This window comes from Ornithodoros turicata, chromosome 4, assembly GCF_037126465.1.
Source record: "Ornithodoros turicata isolate Travis chromosome 4, ASM3712646v1, whole genome shotgun sequence".
NCBI classification, from domain to species: domain Eukaryota; kingdom Metazoa; phylum Arthropoda; class Arachnida; order Ixodida; family Argasidae; genus Ornithodoros; species Ornithodoros turicata.
Window position 1 is genome coordinate 21,089,593 of NC_088204.1, and position 26,032 is coordinate 21,115,624.

Here is a 26,032-nt window from a genome sequence, read left to right on the forward strand (position 1 = left end):
TTTTTCGCTGCCCTGTAAGATTCGTATAATCTAGATTGTACTGTATTTTGAAAATTTAAAATGACTATTCGCACTTACAGTTACAGAAACAAGATCAAGCAATGCAACAGATGAAGAAAGAGAACAATCGGCTGCAGTCCAGGCTTTCCAGAGGTATTATACACTTGCACTGACTGCGAGCCCATTCTTATTGAACGCCACAAAACACATCAACGTCTTCTATCTTCCAGTTGAGAAAACATCAACGCGAGCCCTCATCGAGAGCCTTGAGAAGGAAGCCGCGGACTTCGAAAGACTGTGCAACCTCAAGTACTCTGGTCTCGAAGATCGACATCAGACACCTTTCCCATAGAGGTGCATTTTTTGGTTGTGCCCAACATGAAATACAAGATATCTATAAAAAGCAAGAGAAATACGACTGACACCCCAATTCTGAAACAAAAGTGTTGTGAAATCTTTGATTGTACAGTAGTAAAAGCAGTTACGTTTGCAAAGTTTCGCCTTCTGATGCTGAAAAAAAAAAAATCATGAAAATATATCGAATTATTTTCTTGAAAATCTCTCTCTAATGAACCCATATTATATATCCCTGGCACACAGTTACTGCTTCCCTGTTATTTGCTAGTACCATTTAAAATGAAAATATAATACATAAGATAAAATCAAAAGGCCCCGAGGTAATGTTGTGGCTGTTTACTGTTATTTCAACAGACGGTCAAACGGAAACTGAAGAAAACAGCTACTGCAATAAATATGCGGCTGCATATGAAAACACAGGACAACATGAACATGCCCTGTATCATCTATAGCTCTGTACTGTTGCTGACGGTGGTAGCTCCAACATTGAAAGGCCCGCAACTTCACATCGCTTGTAATATGATTACTACAACTACACCTATAAGGTTGTAAACAATGTCATGAGAAAAATCACGATAAGTATCATCAATATGTACATAATATCTGTGCTCTTTTCGTTGCCCTGCACTAGAATTTATGGCCAGTATTTCTGCTAAGCAGTATTTTTCTATCTCGATTTTACCGTCCTGCCCCCGATTTAAATGTGCAGCAAACTCCGTAGCCCACACTCACACATGATATACATCAACATCTGTTGTAGAAGATGACATATCTTTGCGTCAACCACTCCAACATGGAATGGATATATTACAGTGAGATGGAGTGCATGATGTTGATGTTTTGTTGATGTTAGATGAAAAGGTATGAACAGGAAAAATGTGTTAATGAGAAAGTGTAATAAAAACATGCAGTGAGAATGCATCACATTTTCCTCGTGAATCACGTTTACACCTTTCACGTGAGTTATAAACTAAAAATGTGAATGATGAACTCAGTTCCTTCAGTTCATGTGAGGCACATCAATCATCACAGGGTTCAGCCTCCAAGTTCTCGCAGCAGCCGCTGGGTCGCTGTCGCTTGGCGAAGTGTTCAATCCTTTCTTCTAGGCTCTCTGAAACATCAATCATTATGGTCCCCTTTATTGATCATAAGTGCAGCCGTACATTTTCAAAAAGTACCAAAAGTGTGCATGCCAGTAAAATTTTATCAAACTCAATTTGTGAAAAATGTCTGAATATGTTTACATAGTTTTAAGTTGTATATGTATTACCATTGCAAAAACAATGTCCCAGATAAATACAGCAAGCGTAGGTCTAACATTTTCGCATATCAAGATGCTGGATATAAATGAGTTTAAAACTTAATGAAATCAAGCTCGTTTAGGGTGTGCTCAACATTACACATTCTGCACGAGATTCTAGGAAACATTTCGTCATCCAGGACAACGTTTCACCCAAAACATTCAACCAGAGTAGTGTCTTAACAAGAAGCATGAACTTTACTGATCACAGAGACACTGGAAAACCTTTTCTGTCATGTCTCCTCTCCTTATAGTAATGCACATGCAGGTACTCTTACTAGTACATGCTAACATTAGGGAGAGTATGAGTGTTCACATGTGTCTACAAGAGATCAAATGATGTCATGAGTTAATATCTGTGCATTATCTACATTTTCTTCCTCAACCTTACATTGGAACAATGCTCGCTAATGTCATGATAATGTAATGATAACATTGTCAATGGTAAAGGATTCATTGAGTACAGAATGACAAGATACATTACACGAGTGTTCCATTAGGTATAAACACCACTGCATCTATGGAAATTCTCTGTTTTTTTTTTTTTCACAGTACCCAAATGGAACAAAATACATTAACCACTAAGTCTATCAGCTGGAAGATGTTGCAGAGGTCCAGCTGTACAAGCTGGGAAATGTCCCATGGATATACATAAAAATATGTCTGGAAGTCCCACGGCCCCAACAGCATAAGATCATGTTTTGTCTGTACGTACCACAAAGAGGCCTTTCCAGAAGCGGTTTGTACACTCGAGGCATGGTACCCGGTTGTAATGTGTCGGCTTGCGAAGTAACACGGGTTTCGGACATGCATGGAACTGTAGTGATGTCCAACAGCATGCTATGTAAAATTTCACTCCTGCAACGAGTTAGGGAATCAGCGTAGTTACTGAATGGCTCTCTGCAATAATGATGGAAGTGAAAATTTGCACTTTGGAGAAATAGGGAAAAGAAGATTTCAACGAGCTGCCGCAGAAATTGACAAAGAAATTTTTCCAGCTAATTTCTGATTCATTGCATATAACAATAAATGATACAGGTATTAGATAAGTGTATGCACAATACATTCCACCATATTTTAGTAGGGTACATATGTAGAGACGGGTATTTCCTTGAAGAGATTGTTTAACCTACACTTCGTCCACCGTTTCCGTCTCATTTCCGACTGCTTTACGTTGAGGTAAGTGACTTGGAAAACACTAACAAAGTAATGATCTAATCACTGTTTCCCTATGATGCCAAGAACTTTTCGAGCTGTACTTGTATGTGGCTTAGCTTACTTCACTTGCATCTGTGTCCACATCCTCTGAAGTTGCTTTGTTACCATAGTCAGTTCCTCTACACTGTATTCCCAGTCAATGCCTTCGAACTGGCAATCATATAAAACAAGTGGGATCTCTGTAAAAAAATAGCCCATTGACCATATGAGCAGCGATGTTGACAAAGTGTAACAGCCCCAGCAAGTCATTTACACAGAGACCAGAATTCATGCAGACTGTCATGGGTTACGGGTGCCTTTACCTGAAGCCATGCTGTACTGAGGTTTCCTAGGGTTCTTCTCAATATCCAGAAGATCAGAAATGATCTAGCAGAAACAATGACAAGGTTAAGTACGGCTGGCTCAGTGCTTGGAAGAACGCACGATTGCGTGCTTGGATGGCTGTATAGTGGCTCGATCTGCTGGTAAAGATGGGACTAATTGTGCTTAGTTCAGAGAAGACCGGAGGTGTGCAAAGGGTAAAAGCATACAAAGCTTTTTTTAGCCTTTCCAATGTAAAAGAGCAACTAACAATTTTACATCAGGGATCACACAGCATCACACCAGCATGACAAAAAATCAGAACAAATAGTATAAGCTCAGATACTTTTGTTCAGCAGCTAAAATACACAAGAGATGCTGTTGCACAGCATAAGAGACTTCCCATAATAATGTTATAATAGAGGAATGCTTTGCTAAAACATAAAAAAGGAGAAAAGGTACTAGTGCTTAAAGTAAAAAAAGTTACTGACCCTGTCTCCTCCTCCACTCCGTTCATCGTTTTAAGCAGTATAAAGTAGGGCTGTGCGAGCATCAAAATTTGGATTGCGAATAGTTTCCGAATAGTTGAAATCTATTACGAATCGAATACGAGCAGTGAGATTAGGAATTCGAATATTTTCGAATAAATTCCGAATACTTCTGAATAGGAATGTACAGAAGTGATTTACATGCACCTTTTGTTTATTTAATATTTAATGTTCATAATTAGCAAATATCAGCACAAACACTGGAATTCTGCCCAGCTCGCAGCAGGTTGCAATAGAGACTGTTCACAATCACAAGCCACGTTATCGTGAAGGAATGTGAGCTGTTGAATGTGATTAGGGAGCAAAGATGCTCTTCGTGGCGTTGCAACATTTCCTGCCACAGAGAATGCTCTCTCACTTGAGGCCGAGGTGGCAGGTATACCAAGATACTTGCGTGCTAGTTTCCCTAGAATGGGAAATTTGTGCTGGCCTACCTCAGTCCACCACTTGCACGGGTCGCTGCCTCTAGTTATAGCACCTTCAGTGCTGTATAAATGAAATTCGCTGGATGGGTCAAACTTGTTGTGTCGTGTTTCAACCACCCTGTCGAAGGCTGAACACAAAGAGCATGTTGCTGCAGTTTCCGTGCGTTCGACCTCAAGTTCCATATTTGTGGCAACATGTTGGCTCATTTCCTCCGAGACAACTGACTTGAGCCACTCCTCTCGAGCAGAGTCCTCATGGAACACCACCGATTTATATCTTGGGTCACAAAGCATGGCCACACACGCATCCCTGTCCATGTCGTAGTCTGGAACGCGAGTTCTTAGGCCCTTCTCAACATTGGCAGCAAAAGCGCAGCCTTAGGCAGTCATTTTAGTGCTGCAGGTTGTTCTCAGAGATTGTATGATGCAGTAGAAGGTAGGGACCTTACAAGACAGTGTTGGGTTCTTCTCACCTTCTGCCTCAGTTGTGGCGTCAGCAAGAGGTTTTAGGACCTGGACGTAGTCCGCAGCTACTCGCCACTCAGCTCCAGTAAAGCAGTCCACTAGGCACTCACTGTTAGCCATATCCACTGTCACAGGCTCCCTGAGTTCCAAAAGCCTACTCAGCATGTTGTATTCGCTGTTCCATCTGGTTTCAACATCTTGGATTAGATGCAGTGGTGTGTTCCCAGTTTTCTTCTGGTAGTTATCCAGGCGCTCTTGAGCCTGCGGGCTATGTTTATAATGGCCCAAATGGCTCGAGCTTTGCGGAGGAGGGTTCCAAGCACCGGAGTTTGCTCTTTTGCTGTCTGAATAGCCAGTTGAAGTGAGTGAGCGAAGCATGGTCTCGATCCACAGTAGCTCCCGTGCGGCTGCCCTGAAGTTTCGAGCGTTATCTGTCACGATGTACACGGGGAATTCGTCGAATGGTATATTCCAGCTCTGCACCAAGTTGTCGAGGACCTCTGCTAATTGCGCGGCTATATGGCGTCCCGAGAACAGCGATGTGTCGAGGCTGTACCTCTTAACAGTGAAGTTCGCGTCTGTGAAATGACATGTGAGGCTTATGTAGCTATCGTTGGCCTGCGACGTCCACATGTCGGAAGTAAACGACATCGACTCAACTCAATCTCCAAGAGCAGCATCCAGTTCTGCTTGAACCTTACTCCTTGTCTCATGGTACAGCCTTGGAATCAGTGTCCGCGAAAGCGTTGTTCGCGAAGGAGGCTCATAATGAGGCACTGCCTCAGCTAACAACTCTTGGAACCCGCGATCTTGGACGATGCTGTATGGTTGGAAGTCCAAGGCGATCATGCGCGCGATTTTCATGTCCAATGTGTCTTTCCGACACCGTGGTAGTTGTTTGTTTCTCAGAAAAGAGTCAACTCTTTGCTGTTCAGTTTTCTTGGCTTCAGTCCGCTTCTGGAACTCTTTGTACAGCAACACGTGTCGCTTGAGATGGTTAACAAGACTGCTGGTAGTCCCAGTGGGTGTTTGGATGGGTGCAGAACACTTGTTACACGAAGCAGAAACGGCCAAACTTCGTTGAAAGTATTCCCACACAGCGCTTCGGTTTGCTCTCTTGCGAACTCCTTTGTCTTCATCTGCGTACTCACTTGGGTTCTGCACGCTTGGGTCCATTGTCTTGCTACGATCGACTCGCCAAACGCACTTTCGATCTTGTCATCGCATCGCATCACATGCTTTCAACTTCTCTTGGAGAGAAGGAAAGTTGCAGGGAAAGGGGCGCGCGCACGTAGAGCACGTGGTTGCGGGTTGCGTTCCTTGCTTGTGTCTCCCTCGCCAACAACTGGAGCACAGCCAAGCCTAGACAAGTCTAGCATCTAGCCAAGGCTGAGAGGACCGAAACAAGCAAAGCCCAAAGCCAGGCCAAACCCAAGTGCGCACAAAGTGGACTGTCTTTCAAATCATCATGCGTCTGTCAGCATGTTTGTGCGTCTTTGTTGCCCATGTGCTGCATTTTGTTTCTGGCTATGGCACGCGTGTAGTGCATTACATTACATTAGTACATGTAGTTATTACATGTAGTTATTACATTACATAACCTACAATTACAAATTTCCTACCGTACGCCAATCAGTGGAACCCATCTTTTGTCAGCAAGACTTCAAGGAACCTAGCACCACGCAGCTCCATTGTTTGAGGTATTATAAAACACCTTATACTATAAAGCACCTACTATAAACTATAAAACACTATACTACTATACTATAAAACACCTTTATTTCAGGGCCCAATTTTTATGCTAATTAGGGACATTCATGGCCAATAGGTAAATTCTGCAAGTACTGGGTGCTAGAATTTGTGGCAGAAATGGCCTGTGTTGTCATAAGCTCTATCGCATTTGGTAAGAGTGGCATTGTGCATGCTTGTGCTGTAAAGAAGTACAAATGCTTACCAGTAACTTGCACAACCAGCTGTCAACATAAGTCATAACAATGAAAATAGTTTGTAGTTGCAGCATGGTTTTTGAAACGTCAATGCCTGGGCAAAACTTCTGTATGCCCTTGATATAATTTTTGTGAAGTGCACTTCCCAAAGTCCATTAAAATTAAGGCGTCAGGGACGCTGAGAACTTTACAGTAGTTATTTTTCTGGTGCCCATGAACATCATGCAGAAACATGTGGTGAGCGTGGCACTATCAAATTTGAGGAACTCTATGTCTAAAACTACATTACAGAACTATTGAGGACAGCGTTAATGTCTGGTGTAAACTGACCTCAGGCTCTTCCAGCCGCCGTCCGATGAGGAACAAAACGGCAACAATACAACGGATTTGATGCCACAAGAACGCCTGTCCAACAATTTCCAAATACCACATGGTATATCCTACATTGCATTCATCCGAGTTTCTGAAACATAGAAGTTACACTGTGACCTTGCACTAACGTAAACGAAAACTGTATGCAAAAGCAGTCTCACTCGTGCTTGGTGACCTTGTAAAGTCTCGTGCTTAGAATTACTCTAACAAAGTTGGTCACTCCATTGCCTACATCCATTTTGCACAGGTTCCGAAAGTCATGTTCACCGACAAGAAGTGCTGCACCTTGCTTCATGCGCTGAAACATTCCCACGACATTAGCTAAATGCCATCTTAATGAGAACACTACAAATGTGTCAATATATACAAAGGTCATGCTGCAGAAGATCCGGAAATGTGTTCACCTCCAGGTCCAGGTTCCCTTGGGGAAAGAAGTAGCGGTACATCCGTCGCTTGCAATCAAAACTGCAAAGGTACGACAGCACCCGTTAATGCTTGAAGTTCTGTTCCCTACACAGTGCACTATCATACAATTCAACTGAATGCAGCTTTACGTGCAAGGTGCCCATCTGAACACCTGACTAGCAATGTTATGGATTACATGACAATAAAATTGTGATAAGATGAAAGATAAAATATGGAGCAAGTCGCAATGGAGGCATTCTCAAAACTACTGTGGTGTGTAAATTATGGCACGGTGATGTCAGTCGAGAATGGAGGCAGTGTTGTTCACACGAGGCTGTTGAATGCGTCCTGCCTCAAATATAGCTGCGAGATGCAAGAATGATGCAATGAATACGCAAGAAGATGCGAAGGGACACGTAAGTCCAAAACGAGAGCCTACATGTTTTTCCTGTATGGTACTACAAGTAACGGAGGTCTTCTGCTACTATCATACAGGGTGTTTTTTTTATTCACTATAGAATTTTTATAAAAACAATTAGCAGAGCAAGATAGATGCGGTTTTTGCAGTTGAGTTATAAGGCCAGGCAAACATCCTCTCTATGTAACTACAGGTTCACTAATTACCTAAAATTCAGTAATTAAATCTTTAATTAGGGGATTTTGCGCAAAAGCGAGATAGCAAAACAGGAGATATTCCTTGTTGAAAGCCATTCCACGTTTAGAAAACCCTTAAACGCGCACGTGTGTTGAAATATCAATCGCTGAATTTCGCTATGCAAATTAACGGAAACAACAACCGCACACTTTTCGAGCACAGAAGCGAGGCGACCTTCGCCTTATCTGGGTCGGAGAGCTGTCTGTCTCGCCAATAGATTTAGCTCCTACACCAATCAGCTGAATCGCTCCAAAGCACGTTGCCCTCTCACGTGGATTGCCTGTCACACTCTCTCTGTGCTCAAAAAGTGCGTAGTTCTTGTTTCGGCTCATTTGCATAGCGAAACTTAGTGATGGATATTTCAACACATGTGCACGTTTAAGAACTTTTAAAAAAACAAAATGGCTTTCAACGAGGAATATCTCTCGTTCTGTTAACTTGCTTTCGTGCAAAATCCCCTAATTAAAGAGTTCATTAATTAATTTTAGGTAATTAGTGATCTTGTGGTTACATGCTTTCTTCGAGAGAATGTTCGCCTGGCCTTATAACTCAACTGCAAAGACCACATCTATTTTGTTCTGCTGCTTTTTTGTAAGAATTCTATAACGAATAAAAAAAACACCCTGTATAGCACCTCAAGAGAACTGCTGAGCAACGGCATAAGTAAGGAGTCGTTTACACACCATTTCACGTACAACTTTCACATACAACCGACGTGCGGGTTGCCTAGTGATGGCACGCACGTGGCAAATGCGACCCGCCCGGGAGTCCGACGCCTGGAAGGCGCTGAGCAGACGAGCTCGGAAACGGTCGTCTCAGGAGCAACCCAACTGCAAGCTGTTTTCTGATTTGCACACAAAAGTATGCAGGGGCTTGCCCAGCTGCAGTGGTAATGCTAAGCTGTAAAACTTGCTCACTTCATACCTATGCAACCTTCCAGGAGATAAAACTGACCAAAGAGACACTCGAACAATGTCAAACGCTGTGGTACTTGTTTCATGCACATGTCTCCAGAGGCGACTATCACTTTAACTACAGAGCCAGTGGTGTGGTAGAACATGGCGACTACTCACCGAGAACTAAAGGTAGGGTCAACGGGTGCCCACGCCAGTACTCTGATTTCTGGAGGTAGAACCCCATTGAGGATCCTGACGTATTCAATCTCCTTCGTTCGATTCTCTGGAAGTTTGAAGAAGAGGAATGCGAAATTGTTGCTGCAACGGCAAAGAAGAATATATGTGGTAGGCAAACATCAAACAACTGCAGGAAGAGAACGCAAATTGGCAGATGCATGTGCCCTATGCTGATCTCAATGCAACCTTCTACATTGTATATTCTTTGAGAGATCTCACAGAACCATACTGCATGATCCTTTTTCAAATTGATCCAAAATCTCCATTATATTTTTCTTTAAATCAATCAATCAATCAATCAAGCTCATGCACACCATATCCTCCTTTCACTGATGCTTGTCAAATAATATAGTTGCATTGCTGGCCTCAGCCTCATCATTTTCTGCCAACGTAACTCTGCGACTCCGCCTTGTCAGCAAACTCAAGGAAATACTGCCTCTCACTGCAGCAATACTTTCCTGGTCACACATTTCATAAAACTTGTAAAATTATTTACCTGATTTTGCATCTGGAGTGTAGTTATCTGGTGTGATTACCCCTAGGCCATCAGTCAGGTTCGTCCGCAAGTCAATTGAAATCGTCTGATAAAAAGATCAGCCACATTAGAGTATTGCATTGCACTGTACCTGCAATATAGGTACTGACACTAGGTTCAACAGTATCTTCAAATAAATAAGTGGAAGTACTACACAGTACCATGACCATACAGTGCAACCATTGGAACTAGAATACTATGCGCATCATTTGGCCCATTTTGTGGTATGGGGTGCACAACTGCTGGCTGCTTCTGCCTTTCAATTTCTCATTTCCAATTGTCTACTATAGCAGGCTGATGAAGAAAGCCTGTCCAGGCCCGGCCCGGCCCGGCATTGATTTACCCACCTCGGCCCAGCCCAACGGCAACATGCCTAGCCTGGGTGTTTGTTTCGGTTTCAGTCTATCTACCAATGTCATGATGATGTTTCTCTAGTAGAGGTCTATTCGAACGCTTTGCACCTTACTCCTGTGGGCGCACAATGGTTCAGCTTCATTTCAATGGCAGCGGTTCTTACTTCCTGAATAAAATACTGTCATTGATTGAATATCACGTTTTATAGCAAAAAATGCCATGAAGGAACCGGAGAGAAAGCAAGAAAATATGTGGACGCGAGTGAAAAGAGAGTTAAATTTAACTTGGAACTTAAGTTACTTTGGCAAAGTTACCTGAAATAGGAACGAGTTCCTCTGAAAGTTACCACGGCGCAAAAGTACCGAGTTATGTTACAAGTTACCAAAAAAAAGGAACTTAGTTACAGTAACGAGTTACCTCGAACCCTGGATTGTAGCTTTCGTGTTACTGTGTTACCCGAAGTGCTGACATGAAATTGTAAACAGTGTGACGCCGTGGAAGACTTGTCTAGTTGTACGGTTTTGTCACTATCCTCTGTTCCCACTGCTCCTTGCGCACGTGTTGCATCCTGGGCGCTTACTGTCATGGGGGATGGGAGAATGGTTCTTAAAGGGATGGCCTTGTACAGCCCGGGCGATTCCGAAACTTAGCCAAAACTATCTTCACGAGCACTGTACACATACACCGTCAAAGTTTCATTCAGAATAACCAAATCGCCTTCGAGGAATTTGTCGAAACGTGCCGTAATAGTAGATGACAAAACCGGCGCTACACTCGCTTGCAACATTACGCATGATGTCGGCCTGCGGATACATCGCTGTTGTCATGGCAATTGGAACCCGCAGAAGGTCCTTGGGTTGAGTCATCCCCTTTGCTCTTGAAATGGGGACACTCGGGGCATTTATGCTTAATCGCCCGGAGGCATTCGGAGCGGATATGTCGTCACAGAGCTGGCTCGAAGGCGTATGAGAATTGGCTCAGGTCCGCCCGCTCTATGTTTGGATATTCACTCAGAGTCACTTCTGAGGCAGCTCGCTTCGCTCGGATCTTGGAGGGCGAGCTCGCAAATCCTTCCCACAATTCCTGAGCTGAAAGATGGCGTCTATTTTAAAATTTTGAGATGGCGTTCATCCAGACAGTCTAGACCGCCATACCACACGAACCAGGTTGGGGAATCAGTGCTTAAAAATGTCACTGGGAATGACACACGTCGAGAAACTTTATGTGACACAGGCTTTGATGCAGGGTCTGTAGCACAGCGTCGTGATGGACTAACGATATAGCACGAGTAGTCTCGCGTGGATAGCAAGCAAATCGGTCGTCGTCGTCATCTTCCGCACACTACGTACAACATGGAACAAAACATGAAATGATGGACAAAAAGAAAAAAAGAAGGAACACAAAATCAGAAAAAGTGACAGAAGCAAAACCTTCGAACCATTAACATGTATGGGAAGAGACAGCGGACGGATGAATGATGGGGAGTGTGAACACAATTTGGGGCGTGTGAGTAGAATGGCTAGAGATATTATGGTTAAGTGCGAGAGCGAGAGCGAGAATCTGTGTGTCTATCTGTGGGATGCATGCAGTCCGACGCTAAGGAGTGCCCTACGACGAGCACCAACGGGAAGCAGACAACACAGCAATATAGATACTGCGCAAGCGCAAAATAATTCCTGCTCGGTCGCGTATGGAATTTTATTTTCTCCTCGCTTTACCCCCCGACCGCTCGATTTCCAGTTCGGTGACGCACTTCCGCTCAGCTCGGCTTCTGCTCCGAGCGAATAAACATAAACGCCCTCAGACATATATCTCCGCGAGCGGAGAATGTAGCCCGTGCGTTGACTGTGGGGTCTCCAATAGTGTGGCGCATAATCGGATACGTGGAAGCTAAGTCACATGTTTTCTTTCCGCGAGTATTTAATGCGGTTTTTAAATGAACACGCACTCCTTCTCCATGTACGTCGTCAGCAACACTACATTTCAAAACATGATCAGTGTGGACCGGGGAGTGTAATAGAAGCGCACGTAACATATTTTTGGCCAGCAACTTCAGGTTTGTGATTGTGAGTGGGGTTGTCCCACGACTTTTAACTTGTCTCTGAGGATTAACACAGTTGTTCTAAACCACCAAGTGTGCCACTTCTTAGAACGTGCATTTTTTGCATGAGAATCGAAAGAAAATGCACTAGAGTTGCCACAGTCCCCAGTCACTTCTGAAAGTCGTCTGCTCATGCCGGTGCACTAGCACGTGTAAAAGCAGACGATTTTTGTACCCTATCACGGAGTTTCCCGCAGGGTCACGTAGCCACTCTTATTGTTGCTAACACAGATCGCGGCACGCACTGCAATCTTTTATCTATTTAATTCGGTTATTTAATAACCGCGTCGTGCTTTATCGGGTAAATTTGCTGTATTCTATTTTCAACAAAGGGTAATCGAATGGTACACTTTATGGGGTACAGGGTACCCCATATGGGGCAGGGGGTACAAGACCATCCCTGTATCGTTTCATTTCTGCTGACCTTGACACGTCGTGGACAATGGGCCGGGAGAGGAGAAAATGAATCAGTTTGGAAACATCCTTCTTTCCGATAACACGAGTTCCTACAGTTCAAAGCGGCGCTAAGCACACTGGGATTTTCTATAGTCGTCTATTGCGTCAAATGCCACAGCTTCTGCGTTGCACCCAATTACGATTTTGGCTGTACTTGCAAAAGTTGTGACTCATACTGGTATTCACAAGGGCGACATCTTTTCCCAAGAAGTATTCTAGTGGAAGAAAAGCAACAAAATGCTCATAGGGTGGAAGTTCTGCCACGTCATAGGTCGAGCATTCACATGGCGTTGGGAATATCGGAAATGGCGCACTATGCACATAGGAGACAACATCATCAGGCCTGTAGTCTGCTATGTAATATTGTGTAGCTGAGCCGCAAGATACTGCACATGGTTAGCATGAAAAGACACGATGTTGAGCGCTGACGTGGCAGCAGAAAGATATGACGTTTTGCCCATCTTCCACTGGGGTGTTCTGGGGTATGTCACTTGCTTGAATACTTGGTTAGGTACATATCTGCTCACCTGACTAAATGCCGAAACACCCTTGTCGGTTCTGCCGCAACGGTGATAGTTGGACGTTTCACGACATTCCACCAGCTTAGTTCGAAGCAATGCCTCGAATAACACAGCCTCAACGGTATTTGCCGTGTCTTCTTGAACTACGTATCCGTCGTAGAGCCATCCCAAGTAGAGGAATTTCAAAAGTACGTGTCGCCTTTTGAATCTGCAAGCATAGAAGAAAATTTTTAAATCGCAGCATTGAAGGGAGTAAGACTACACGTGATAATGGAACGTACCGTTTAAAATCAAACTGCTTTTGCTTCCTTACAAACGATGTTGGCTCTTTTGAAATGACGTTTTGTAGTTGCTTAACGTGAGCCTCTAGCTGCTTTACGCGTTGAACAAGTTCCTGCAATAAGAATATATGAATTGCAAAAGGCTTCCTGTGTGCAAGATCGTAATACAGGTTATAAACAATGCCGAACATCTATTGACATCCGTCTGCCACCCCGTACCTCTCTGCTCAGATCATCTGTTTCGGCACACTTTCTCTTGTAAGTAACCTTGCCGCTCTCCATTTTCGCACCGGTTGCACTATACCTCTTTATATACCTTTGACGTTTAAACTCACCGACTCAAATAAAGAAGAGCCGCAAAGAAGCGTGAGCACGACTACAAAAAATTACCATGCTGGAACGTGAAACGGCTGGAAATCGGATTGCAGTGGCTGCGACGCTGCGACACTGCGACTTCCCAACGTGGCCAGGAATTTCGACACAGCACACTTCTAGTGTGCCAATCTGCTTTTTTTTTTTTTTTTCCTTCTTACTGCGAATGCTCTTTATTCCCTTCACGTGCTCACAATGTGGTGCGTACATTTCCTGCATTTCTGTAGTTCTTTTTTTTTTCTTTACAATGTGCGTTTTGCATCAATATTTTGCACGACCATTTCCATTACTTCCCTCCCCAATCTTCTGGTACAGACGTCTTGTGTATACAAGGCGAATGGGGTATGTTTCTCCGCCCGACGCCTCTCCTCAAGCACTCACAAAGCGTTCGTCACCTTTGGAACGCCACAGCAAGCTGTGTGGAACCCGTTCCAAGCTGCGTAGCCCGGGATCACGGACGCGTTCCTCGGCACTTCGTAGCATTGCGCAAGTTCGCGTTTGCTCCGCCTTCTCCAGCGACGTCACCTAGCAACACCCAACACGAGGATTGCGTAGTACTCTTCCAGCTTCCGCGTTGAAAATGGCGGACCTGTATCTTATTTTGCTTGAAGAAGGTGTTGCTGAGGGCGAGCCGGTGCGCACCTTCCGTAGAAATAGGGATGCTTTTTCGACACTGTCGGAACAAGAGTTTGTTGCTGCCTTCCGCTTGTCTAAGGAAGCTGCCAGGGAGGTGTGCGAGGCTGTTCGGGCAGACCTGCGGCGATGTAAGCATCTCGTATTCTGGTCGAAACGCGAATGAATCACCCCCCATGAGCTGAAGCTGCAGGTCCCCCACCCCCCCACGCACACAAGTTTTTGTGCATGGAGATCGGACATGACGTCTGGTATTCTCGTGTATAACGTATATCTTTACAGGATTCGCATTCATTTGAACGAATTTTGATTGCTGGAGGTAATATTTCTTTAAGTCTGGAAAATTCCCACAGCTTCACATGAGCATTATTCGGTGGCACCATCACAACAACCCCTCTGACCCTCAGATTTTCCTGCCCTCCCATTTTGTTTTTTTGTTTTTTGCAACACCCCCTGAAATTTCTTAGATTGTCCAATACAGCTCAGCTACCAATGCACATACCCACAAACATGTGTCCATATTCATATACCCCTCCCCCAACCCACCAGGGGTCAGTTTCTGGGGACATTACTGAACAAAACATAGTCCAAAACTAATAGGCCATTTGAAAAAGTTCCAGGGAGCAGTGCGCGCCCTGGCAGGGCGTGCCAGGAAATGCTGCGCGAAACGACAGCGATTTGCTATCGTCTCCGATCGTCGTCGTTGTCGTCGTACTGGTGTATACACCGTCGCTGTCGCTTTGCACAGCATTTCCCGGCATGCGCACCCAGGGCGTGCGCTCCCTGGAACTTTTGCAAATGGCCTATTTTCTTTTTCTGATAATCAAACGAGAAACGTCATTCATTGCATAACTAACCGAATGTTGCAATTAAGGCGGGACATAGTAAAGCGTGAGAGGCGGCGACCCCCCTATTGGGTGAAGCTATTTTAGCATTAAGGTAATTCTGTGTTGCGTGCAGCAAGCATCGTTTTACTGCATCTCCTTTTCCTTTGTTTTGCTGTGTGTGCATGTGTACAGTCTTCCTGATGTGCCAATCCTTCAAACTTCAGCCCGACCCCCCTATGTGGCGAGGGATTTCTGGCACCCCTCAGTTTCCTAACGCCTAACGATTTCCCTTTTATAAATAATGCATTTCAGCACAACAGTCTCGTCAAACAACCCTGAGCGTGGAGCGGAGAGTCCTCATAGCCCTCCGCTTCTATGCCACTGGAGCCACCCTCTGGAACATTGCGAGGGAAGATACAATCGCTTGCAGTAGGCACGCGGTATCCGAGGCAATCCATGAGGTTACCCAAGCTATCCTGAAGAACCTCGCGCCAAAATACCTGCGCTTTCCTACAACAGCTGAGCAGAAGCTGCAAGTCAAGAGTGGTTTTCATGAGCTGGCCGGTTTTCCAGGCTGTGTTGGTATGCAATCTCTCATTTATATGTACTTACTGTAAAAAGCTGTATTTATTTATATCGGTGTTGAGGAGTAACTCGTTACGACTCATTACTGTGGCTGAGCTACTTTCTTCGGTAACTTAACTCATTGCTTTGGAACTCCAGTAACTTCTTGAGGAACTTTGTTCCTTTTTTAGCGAACTTTTTCAAAGTAACTTGGGGTAAGTTCCAAGTTTCTTTTGTTAGATTCTTGTCTGCAAACATGGCAAGCTGCATCTCTGATCTGCTGCATCAGTTCCCTCTCTAACGAGACGACAGCACATGCACGTCTGACTCCGCTCCTTGGTTGTTGCGTGGTGAATGCTACAAATTCTGTTCTGGCCGTACATTACAAGCTCAGGTGACGTTCATCATAGGAACGATCAGTGTATTTATAATGACAGAGGGCACTGTGTAGCAAGATTAAAACTTGGTGTCGCTTTACAAAATGTGCGTAGAGGAAAACTCATGGAACCTAAACTTTCAATGCCTGCTTTGTACGCCGTTAAAGAACCTTATTACGAGATCAAAATCAACAAATGCCTCCATAACGAAGTACATAAAGGCACGCTTCTTCCGTCATATAAAATATTGGTAGAGCTTTCGTATATCCAAACTGCTATAAAATGTCTTGCACCACCCCTTTGTGAGATCAAGATATGAATTACTTATAGAAAGGTCAAGAACTAAAAAGTGTATATTAGGTAACGAGTAACTTGAAAGCAACTCATTAGTTTTCCAAGGTGCCTTAGGATCTTCTACTTCATTTTCATTGCCTGTAACTGCGTTAGTAACTTAGTTACATTTTTTGCAACTTTCTGGTAACAGGTTCCTTTTGTGCAGTAACTTCCTCATCTCCGATTTATACATATATAGTTTTATGCACATAATACGTATAATATTAAGAACAAGCCCTAAAGAGACCTCTGAAGCCGTCCAATTCTTAGGAGCGCGCTAGATTCGTTGGTCTTCCTACCAATCAATCATAAACAATGAAGGGGAGTTTCCTAGGGCACAAAGGCTCGAGCGGGTCAATACCTGCTCGGTTCCACGTAATCTAGAACAACATACGTGCTGTTGCAAATCAATCAAGAACGAGCGCACGTAGTTATGCTTAACCACGGAAGCAAGTCGTGAGCATCGCACGTGGTCACTGTTTCTGTGTTAATGTTTGCAGGTGCTATGGATGGTACCCATGTAGAAATCATGCAGCCGAGCCTTTCGGATCCACGCTGTAGGGACTACAATTACTATTGCCGCGAAGGTTTCCATTCCCTCAACGTCTTGATGGTACGTGGCTGTTCTGCTTACGTACGCCTGTGCCCAAGCGATGACGACCACAGTTGAATGGTATCTGCAATAATGATGCAAGTACTTTGGAGAAATAAGAAAAAAACTGGAAATAAGGAAAACTTTTTCAAACTTGACCTTACTGCACCAGTCTTCTAATGCAGCAGTGCCGACTTTCAAACATAAATTGTGTTCGTATTTACCGACTTCTAAAGATCTCTCTTAAAGCAATGTGAATTAGCTTGGCAAAAGGGCAAGGGTACAGGCCAGCTGGTACATAGTGAAAAAACGGAACCCGAGAAAGGGACAGAGGAGGGTACATCGTTATTGAGGCGGCCATTCAATTGTCCTACATCTCTCTACCTTTTGTAGTCATGCACATATTTTTTTTTTTTTGCCTCCTGTTTATCACCATGAAGGACATCTCAACAGTAAAGTTCTAAACCTGTACTTTTTTTTTCTTTTGTCAGGTTTGTGACGCCGCCAGGCGAATTCTTTTCCTTAATGCGAGGTTCCCTGGGTCATGCCACGATGCCTACATCTGGTCAGTCTGCAATCTACGTGAAGCAGCTACCACAGTATTCGAAGAAGGAGAGTGGTTAGTTGGTGAGCGTCTGTGTATCCTCCTGTAGCATCACATGCGTTATCACTATGCACAATGATGCAGCCTTGCATGATACAAGCCAAGTATTTGGAAGGTTTTGGCTGACAGTCCACTTATGCTCGACTTGTACAGTTATGTCTCTCTTATTCGTAACTCAGTGAACTGGAAAATTTGTTACCCAAGCGAAAATGCCTGGCTGGAACCAATCAGAAATTGAACTGGTTTCACCTTAACTGGCTTACGGAACAATTTCCAGCTGCAACCAGTACTTTCTGGAACCACATAGAAATTCAACTGCTTCCACCTACAGTCACTGTAGTTCCACCTCAACCGGCTCATGGAACAATTTCCAGCTGCAACCATCCCTGATGGATGCGGCTGATGCAGGATGCAGCCTTGATGGATCTACTTGGGCACTGCTCCACTTGAGGTTGACTTCGGGTGGAGCAGGGTCCAGAATGACACAAACACATGAGTCTGGGTTAACGGCAAAGTATTTATGCCATAATCAATACATCAAGGGCACTGTATTACAAGGTAGCATGCGCTGCTTGTTTTCCTGTTTCAGAACATCTTCGATCTTTTCAGCGTGAAATATCTCTCTCGTTGAGCTACACATATGTAGTCATCTCCTTTTCCTTCCTTCATTATCTAACTGAGGCAGCAGAAGGGAAACAAGCAGCAAAGATAACAAAATGATGCCGTTGGGAGATGTACCAGTAAAGTAAGGAAGTCGACTACTTGCCGTCGTATCCACTTTCTGGGGAGATAGGGGTGGTTTCCCTGCCACTCCAGAAAAGCCTGCTGTTTGGGTGTATAGATAACTTGGGGGGGAAAGGAGGCCCTCACTATACCTAGCATAGCATTTTTAACTCCATCAGTTTAAAGGGTTGAAAGACAGGAGGACACACGAATCTGCCAGGCCTGCAATTGTGGCAGCTCAACCACAGCCCAGTTCAAATTCAACACAAACTCTGATACCGATGGAGCTTGGTCCAATATGGCACATGGCACTTTCACAATTGAAGTTTCAGTTTCATTCGCAATCGAAGATTCGTGAACCTTGTCCATTTGCACTGCGCAGTGATTTGTGCGATAATTAGTATTTAAGAGAAAACTGCACCATTAATGGCCGTACGATCATGAAGATTACGATTTACAACGTGTGATGGTGACCGAGAAGTTGGCACTGCTGTCGACTCAACAAGGTCACCATACTTCGACTCATTTAGCTTCTAACACTAACCAAAAGGCGCATGGTACTTGAGTTCTCCACTGTATTTTTTTTCTAACAACTTCAATTTTAAGAAGAAAACTACATAATCGCTTAATTCCAATAAATAAATGCAAACTGTAATAATATGCAGTATGCATTGAATGTGGGCGTTGTCCTCTAAGTAAACTTATAATCAATGGGAGCTGACCATGAAGTGGTACCAGTTCCACACTGAGATTCCATTTCAACTGGACCATTTTTCAGATGGAACAGTCTCAGATGGTCTTATTCCTGCATGGAACCATTTCAACCGGTCTTGTATTGCAAGCTGGTTGTGCTTAATACTACTAGCTATCCGAGGTGAAACTTTTTTGCAGTTACAAGTGGTTTATTAAACAATTTGGGATTGCAGGCCTTTGTCACCTGGGATAGTACCACTTAGAACCAGATGAAGCTCTTACTGGTTCCAGATTACTATTTTTACCGCCTCCGTGATCGGGAATGAATTCATAATTAGGGAGGCTATGCTCACCGTGTGGTTGTCAAGCAGGGATTTCCCTACACCCCCCCCAGGAGGGGTGTACACCCTCCCTGGATTTTTGCAACACCCCCCCTGAAATTGCTCAGGTGACACCACAAAGCTCGACCATGTAGTGAGTCCGGCGCAGCGAATTACATCCTGTACTGTCAAGCTTGGGCTGTATGACCACAGTCATGCAGATGATCGTACCATGCATTTGTCCAAAATCATTTGAAAGTAACTGTTCAATGCATATATTGCGCGCATATACGAGCAAAAATGTGTGCGGACACGCACACTCAATGTGGATCATCAAGAACCGTTTGCGCCCAACTCAGTCAAGTGAGCTGTTCTGCTTTTTTTCGTCAAAGGTTTCCACCGTTGGTTGCTAGGTACTCATTGAGCTTCGTGAGACAGGGTGCTAGTCTTTTTCGTTTGTCGGTCATGCGATTATGCAATATGTTAAAATGCCCTTCATAATGAATCTGTATTCTAATGTACTGTGTTCTAACGTAATAACATGTACAAATAAAATGGGAAAGTTGTGCAGATGTCACCATTGTGCCACAATTCCTTCTATGTCTAAGAAAACTTTCGTAAGTGAAATCTTCACCAAGCATAGCCCCCCATCCCCCCCCCCTTGTAAGGTCGGCACCCCCCCAGCAGTGAATTTCTGGGGAAATCACTGTTGTCAAGATAACCTGATGCGTCAAGAGAAGTAAGCGCATCGTGCTTATTGGGCTGCGGGGTTACAGAAACTGGTTACTGTATTTAGTTACTCTTATAATAATGGTGTATTATATCTGGCTTATTATATTATAGCTGTCAAATAAACACATTCCGCTTAAGTCAGGTATAAAATATATATAAGGTATAAGGTAACAGGTATAAGAGCCGCACTTTTTTTAAATGCATTGTGATACGCTGCCGATGGTAAACGTTTAAAAAAAAATTTTGTCGCAAAAAAGTAAATAATGGCTCGAAACCGACTGAACATTCACTGCACCCTTTCGCCCTCATGCCCCACCCTGTGATGTCCTGGCGACAACAGCGACACATCATTTTGACGTTGCGCATCATCAGCAATTTGGAATGTGGGATGCGTATACATTAATTTTGTTGTAATATCGAGAAGTGAGGTCAGTTCTAAACATATTCCCACTTGACAAATCCGAGACAGCCAGTTCAAACCATACCAAAAACCCTCAATATTCTATTTCACGTGCGCACTATGTTTTCAGTGATGTGTTGCTCCGTGAGGTCACAGCGATGTTCCCGCAACCGGTTCCCTCGCGAGCTGCAGCTTGTCTCAGTGGGGTCTGTCATTGGCTAGGAGGGCGAAATCTCCCCCACTTCCAGAGCCTAGAATTCGGTGTTCCATACATTGGAACATGGTGACGTGACCCGCTTCCAAGGATAAGGAGAGACTTGCGCGGATATGCTCTTTGAATGGCATTGTTTCGTGTTGAAGAAGCTCGCTAGACGCAAAATAATTTCATATTTGAATATCGTGAGCTACGTTCTTTCATTCCCAGGCGGAAAAGTGAGCTGGGAAGTCAACTGGTACCAGCTTGTTCCCAGTTCGCACCATCTGGTGGTCAACTGGAACCAACTGGTGGCAACTGGAAAGTAAACTAGTACCAGTTCAAGCTGGGCTGGTGGCAACTAGGCACTTTGTGGTACCAGTTCAAGCTGGACTGGTAGCAACCAGGAAGTTAACAGGTACCAGTTCAAGCTGGGCTGGCGGCAACTGGAAAATGAACTGGTACCAGTGCAAGCTGGGTTGAGCATAATAATTGGAGAATGTTCATCGACCTGTTTTGCGCCTCTTTAATATCTCCACAACCAGCAAGCACAGCCTCCCTAGAACATGATCCTCTAGCTTCCAAGATGATAGTACTGAGGCATCTGGATAAGTGTGACATATCGCTGTATGTTATTTTCGAAACCGTGAGTCCACCGGATTATGGATCACTGCAGTCATTGGCTGGTACGTTATGAAGGTCGTAACTCACCTGAAGGACACACCATGCTTGCTAAGAATGGTTGCCATTATGTCGTCCTCCTGGGTAAAGGGAGTATGTTAGAACGTCATTGCAAACCGAGAGCATTTACTGTTGAAGCTACACAGAATGGGTCCGGCGCTTTTGAGAACGCCGCCACAAGAAAATGCATGTCGTCATGCTGCATAGCTTCAACATTTACAATTGATAACTTTGTTTATATCTGGTGCCGAGATGTACCTGGTGGTTTATTCTGTGAGCCTTGCGTTTTAGGGATAAACCCGGCGAGACCCATTTTTGGCCCACCAGTTTGTATTATCATCACTTAGGGTCAAACCCGACAGACCCTCGAAAATAGAACTCGTCAAAGTGCAACTTCAGCCGCCCTTGTGAGCACTGTAGAACTCTGAGCACTCCACACTCACCACTGCAGCTCACCATCTCCTGTTTGATTTTACACTGTTTTACAGCTGTTTAGATGAAACCCGAAAACACGTCTAATTACTATGTCTCCTTGAACCACATAGAAGCGCACGTTGTCAACAATAATGTGCTTATTTAATGGGGCTTCTAAATACACTTGCAAGAGAATGAATCATTGGCATGGCAAGGAAGGTCTGTTTTGGGCGGTTGTTTAGGGGGTTCAACCCCCTCCCCAAAAAAATCTTACCTTTGGTAGTGCATTTGGAAAAGAAAGAAAGGGGTGACATTCCTCTTCCCCATGTAAAGTTCCGATATAACCGTTTATGTTTCTTCTTTTTCTGCCTACACCAGTGGAAAGAATAGAACTGTACAACTATTTACAGGTGACAGTGACTACCCACTGCAGCCTTGGCTGATGACACCGGTCCCCTCACCCACAGCGCAAGATGAACAAAGCTACAATGATGCACACAACAGGGCCCGTGCATGCATTGAGCGCTGCATTACGGAGTTGAAGGTCCGATTCCAGTGCCTCCACAGACGGCGTCCATTGCACTTCGCTCCCGGTCGCTGCTGCAGTATCATCAATGCCTGCGCCGTGGTACACAACATGTGTGTGGCATATAACATACGTGAGCCCTTCGCTAATGCTGGAGAAGAGGCGGAAGATGATGCAACAGAGGAGGAGAGTTCAGAAGAAGAGAACGACGATCCCGAGCCCATGAGGAACAGGGCAGCAGAAGTTAGAAGCCAGCTCATTGCACGAGATTTTAGACAAAATCAATGACATACCTCACAGGCTGGAATTTTGCTTTCTACACCTCCGTAAGGACAGCAGAGATCTGTACATAATACGCAAAGTGTGACCGTATGGGCAAACTGCGTATATTTTGAAGTTGAACTATGTAGCATGTTGTTTTTACGAAGCGCCTCATACAAGAGGCATTCCAAAGAATACCAGTGACAGCACCACCTGTTGCTATGTTGTCATGTGTATAGACCTGTCAAGTTACAGGTAGTGGTTACTGTATTTAATTACCCTTATAATAATGGTTTATTATATCTGGACACCTTAAAGGTCAGCAAATGCAGCTGTAATTTCATTACGTTTTGTGTGCAACTTGTACTCGAGAGACTTTACGCTGTTACTTCACGCTTTATTTTTTAAAAAATTGGTTGTGAATTTTTGTGTGCTGCACTTTCTCTTTTCAAATGCTGGGGCTTTTCTGCTGCATTCAAGTGTTCCATTTTCCTTGTTAGCAGTTTTTTTTTTTTTTTCCTTGTGGCAGTGAACAAGGCTTGAACAGTTCTTGTGGACACTAGTGTTGAGTCAACAATTTCTTGCCGTTGTTTTCATACATTTTTCGTGGTTCCCACTGTCTGCACAACCACGAGCGCAGTTGAGCTACTCATTTAAAATCAGTGTTATATGTGCTTTCTGTGTAGATATTCTGTTTTCTGCATGTGAGCTATGTTGTTCAACGAAGCATTTACGTTGTTTCCTATTATCTCCTTTAATGTGCTTTAATGCAATCAGCTTCATGTAATTCAGGAACAGTGGCCAAGCCAGAAATATATTTCGGGAGGAGCCCTACAGGGACTTTACATGGGGGGGGAGGTGTTCTCCGTGGTTTCCCTCTCCCAAATGCACTGTCAAAGGTACGATTTCAGGGAAGGTGGTTTGAATCCCTGAATCCCCCCACTGGCCACGCCAGCCACTGCTCAGGAACAACTTGCTGTGTTACATGTGACTGTATAATGAATCACACTTCACTTTGAAATAACCTTTCCTAAAACGCAATTACGCTTTCAATCTCCGTAACTGTAGGTTTAACTTCATTATTACTTTTTATAGGTATCTTGAACAGCTGTCATCAAGTGTTGTTAAATACCATCAAGACAATGCAGCCTGCACATCAAGTAATGTTCCTGCTAAAGCTATAGTCAAATGTTAGGTTAATCCACCGGAACTAAAATCCCTGCACAAACACCACAAGCTTCGAAGGAGGGAGGATATGCGTATTTGCGACAACAGAAGGATAGTTAACAGGAAGACCATCCTGCTGTCCCCTTAAAAAAAATAATGTTGTGGTTTTCTCATGCACAACATCCTGTGTGTGCCCTTGCATGCAGTGCTTTTCCTTCATCTCAGAGAGCACGCCTGCGCACTCGACCATCATCATCTCTTCAACAGTCTTCCTCTGCTCCTCTAGCAACAGCTTCTGCTTTTCAAGCACTCAAGAGTGACAGAAAGATGGACAATTCCTCCTGCTTCATCAACATGTGCCCTACGTACTCTGATGCCCGCGCTCTCACTAGCCAACGCCTCCTCTATAAATGAGGAGGCGTTGCACTAGCAGAAGGTCCAGTTGCCTGCACCTGTAAGCCACGAAATTGTACCATTTTAAAACTGCTGCAAGACAGTAATCACTAGGGTAACAATACCGTCACAGTCGTTATGCGGTGCAGCAGGACCGGCTGAGGTGAAGAGCACTAGTTCTGTCTCATACTGGAAACGTGTAACAAATCAAATCTTATCTCAGAAGACTGTACGTAAAGTATGTATTCTCAGTATAGCACCTCTAACGCACTGTAGCGAAACAACAATTGCTTAAATAAATTGGCCGGAAATCCGTGGAAATGAGTCCTTGGCTCCGCCTCTTTTTTTTGTCGGTTCTAGTTTGAGCGCCAAAGTGCGACGAAGAAATTAATTTCCTTCCCCGCTTGTCCAAACGTCGGGTGACCTCGTTTTTCGTAAGATAACTCTGATTCGGCACTCAGTGCGAGTGTTTTTTCTGTGGGTTGGAAACCCTCTCCCCCTTGTATGGCGTGTCAATGTAACCTTCTTTCGTTGCACTTTGGCGCTCAAACTAGAGCCGACCAAAAAGAGACGGAGCCAAGGACTCATTTCCGCGGATTTTCTGCGAATTTATTTCAACAATTGTCGTTGCGTTACAGGTGCTATACTTAGTAAAATGACCACGAGGAACCCATTTCAGCAAAGAAAACGTTACGTTGACTTGGGAAATTTCGGAGTTCAATTCAAGAAATCAAATTTCCATCAATTGAAATTAAATATAAAAATGGTATCAATACGTGGAAAACGTTCCTGGCAGAAAAAATCCACTGACCCCACGTCTCTCCGTTAGTCTACGTTATTTACTACGAATTTCTATCATGGTTGGTGGACCAACCTGTATGGAACTACTAGACTGACTAATTACCCAAAATGTATTAATTATGGGCTTTTTGGGCAAAAGCGAGATAGCAGAATGGGACACTATCCTTCGTTGAAAGTCATTCTTTCTTTTCGAGATCTTGAAACGAGCGCGCGTGCCGCGAAATATCCATCGCCGAATGTCGCCATATGTAAATGAACCGAAACGAAAACCGCGCGCCATATGGGCACATGGCCTTCGCCGATGGTAGTGGTGGTCCTAGTGAAAGAGCTCACCGTAGTCGGCCTTACAGAGGCGGGCAACATCACGATTAACGCTCTGGCGGGTATGTGCGGTTGATCTGGCCAGCAGATGAGCACCTACTCCAATTATCTCCATCGCTCCAAAGCACGCGGCCCTCTGACGTTTAAATGAGCGCTGTCCTTCCTGCGGATAAAAATGAACACACTGAGAGTAGATTTACAATGCGATTTTTGACACGTTAAGTGAAACACCCTGCTTTTTTAATTCATTCGAAGTTACAAGTATACAAGTTGTCCGCGCAAAATGGGCCCGATCCCATGAGTAGATCCCACCTCCAGGAGCCGGCGTTGCACTCATTAATTTTGAAATAATGCGCCAGCGTTGAAATATTCATAGCCGAATTTCGCTATGCAAATGAGGTGAAACAAGAACTACGTACTTTTCGATCGCAGGAAGAGAGACAGGCAATCCACGTGAGAGGGCCACGTGCTTTAGAGCGATGAAGCTCATTGGTGTAGAGCGAATCTGTTGGCCAGATACCGCAAACGTATTTTTATTCGCGATGTATTGGTTTTCGCGAATCGTATTTAGGAAGTTATTCGCGAGTATTTAGTTTCGCGATTCCAGTTCTGTTTCCTTCCACGCGGGATCAATGTCAAGCTGTGTTCGCGAGTACAATTTTTCGCGATTTTTTTAGCGGTCGCGAAATTCGCGAAAATTAATACATCTCTAATAAAAATACGTTTGCAGTAG

At 44.2% G+C, this 26,032-nt stretch overlaps 3 protein-coding genes across 7 annotated transcripts in view; 2 read left to right on the forward strand and 1 right to left on the reverse strand.

Annotated features, from left to right (window-relative positions):
* Window positions 1–1,272, forward strand: part of LOC135391297 (uncharacterized) — a 198,043-nt gene extending 196,771 nt beyond the window's left edge. For 3 of the 4 annotated variants that reach the window (XM_064621512.1, XM_064621514.1, XM_064621515.1), the window contains 2 exons: window positions 81–153; window positions 231–1,272. In XM_064621512.1, the coding sequence (XP_064477582.1) occupies window positions 81–153; window positions 231–352 (195 nt within the window). In that variant the 3' untranslated portion in view covers window positions 353–1,272. The remainder of the gene's footprint in view (window positions 1–80; window positions 154–230) is intronic. The other variant, XM_064621513.1, reaches the window with a different exon arrangement.
* Window positions 679–13,829, reverse strand: LOC135391298 (tRNA pseudouridine(38/39) synthase-like). The gene is made up of 12 exons (XM_064621516.1): window positions 13,592–13,829; window positions 13,373–13,485; window positions 13,098–13,299; window positions 9,621–9,705; window positions 9,065–9,170; window positions 7,336–7,396; window positions 7,093–7,229; window positions 6,890–7,022; window positions 3,178–3,241; window positions 2,937–3,054; window positions 2,373–2,515; window positions 679–1,468 (listed from the first exon to the last, which is right to left on the reverse strand). Exons 1-12 carry the CDS (start codon window positions 13,652–13,654, stop codon window positions 1,377–1,379), a joined length of 1,317 nt encoding a protein of 438 aa, XP_064477586.1. The 5' UTR covers window positions 13,655–13,829; the 3' UTR covers window positions 679–1,376.
* Window positions 13,830–13,845: 16 nt separating this feature from the next.
* LOC135391299 (putative nuclease HARBI1) lies at window positions 13,846–23,451 on the forward strand. 2 transcript variants are annotated; one of them, XM_064621518.1, is made up of 5 exons: window positions 13,846–13,944; window positions 15,517–15,786; window positions 16,979–17,091; window positions 17,562–17,697; window positions 22,241–23,451. In XM_064621518.1, the coding sequence occupies exons 1-5, from the start codon at window positions 13,911–13,913 to the stop codon at window positions 22,642–22,644; spliced, it is 957 nt and encodes a 318-aa protein (XP_064477588.1). In that variant the 5' UTR covers window positions 13,846–13,910; the 3' UTR covers window positions 22,645–23,451. The 2 variants fall into 2 exon arrangements, with proteins under 2 accessions (XP_064477588.1, XP_064477587.1); XM_064621517.1 differs by lacking the exon at window positions 13,846–13,944 and adding an exon at window positions 13,977–14,508.
* The last annotated feature ends 2,581 nt before the right edge of the window (window positions 23,452–26,032 follow it).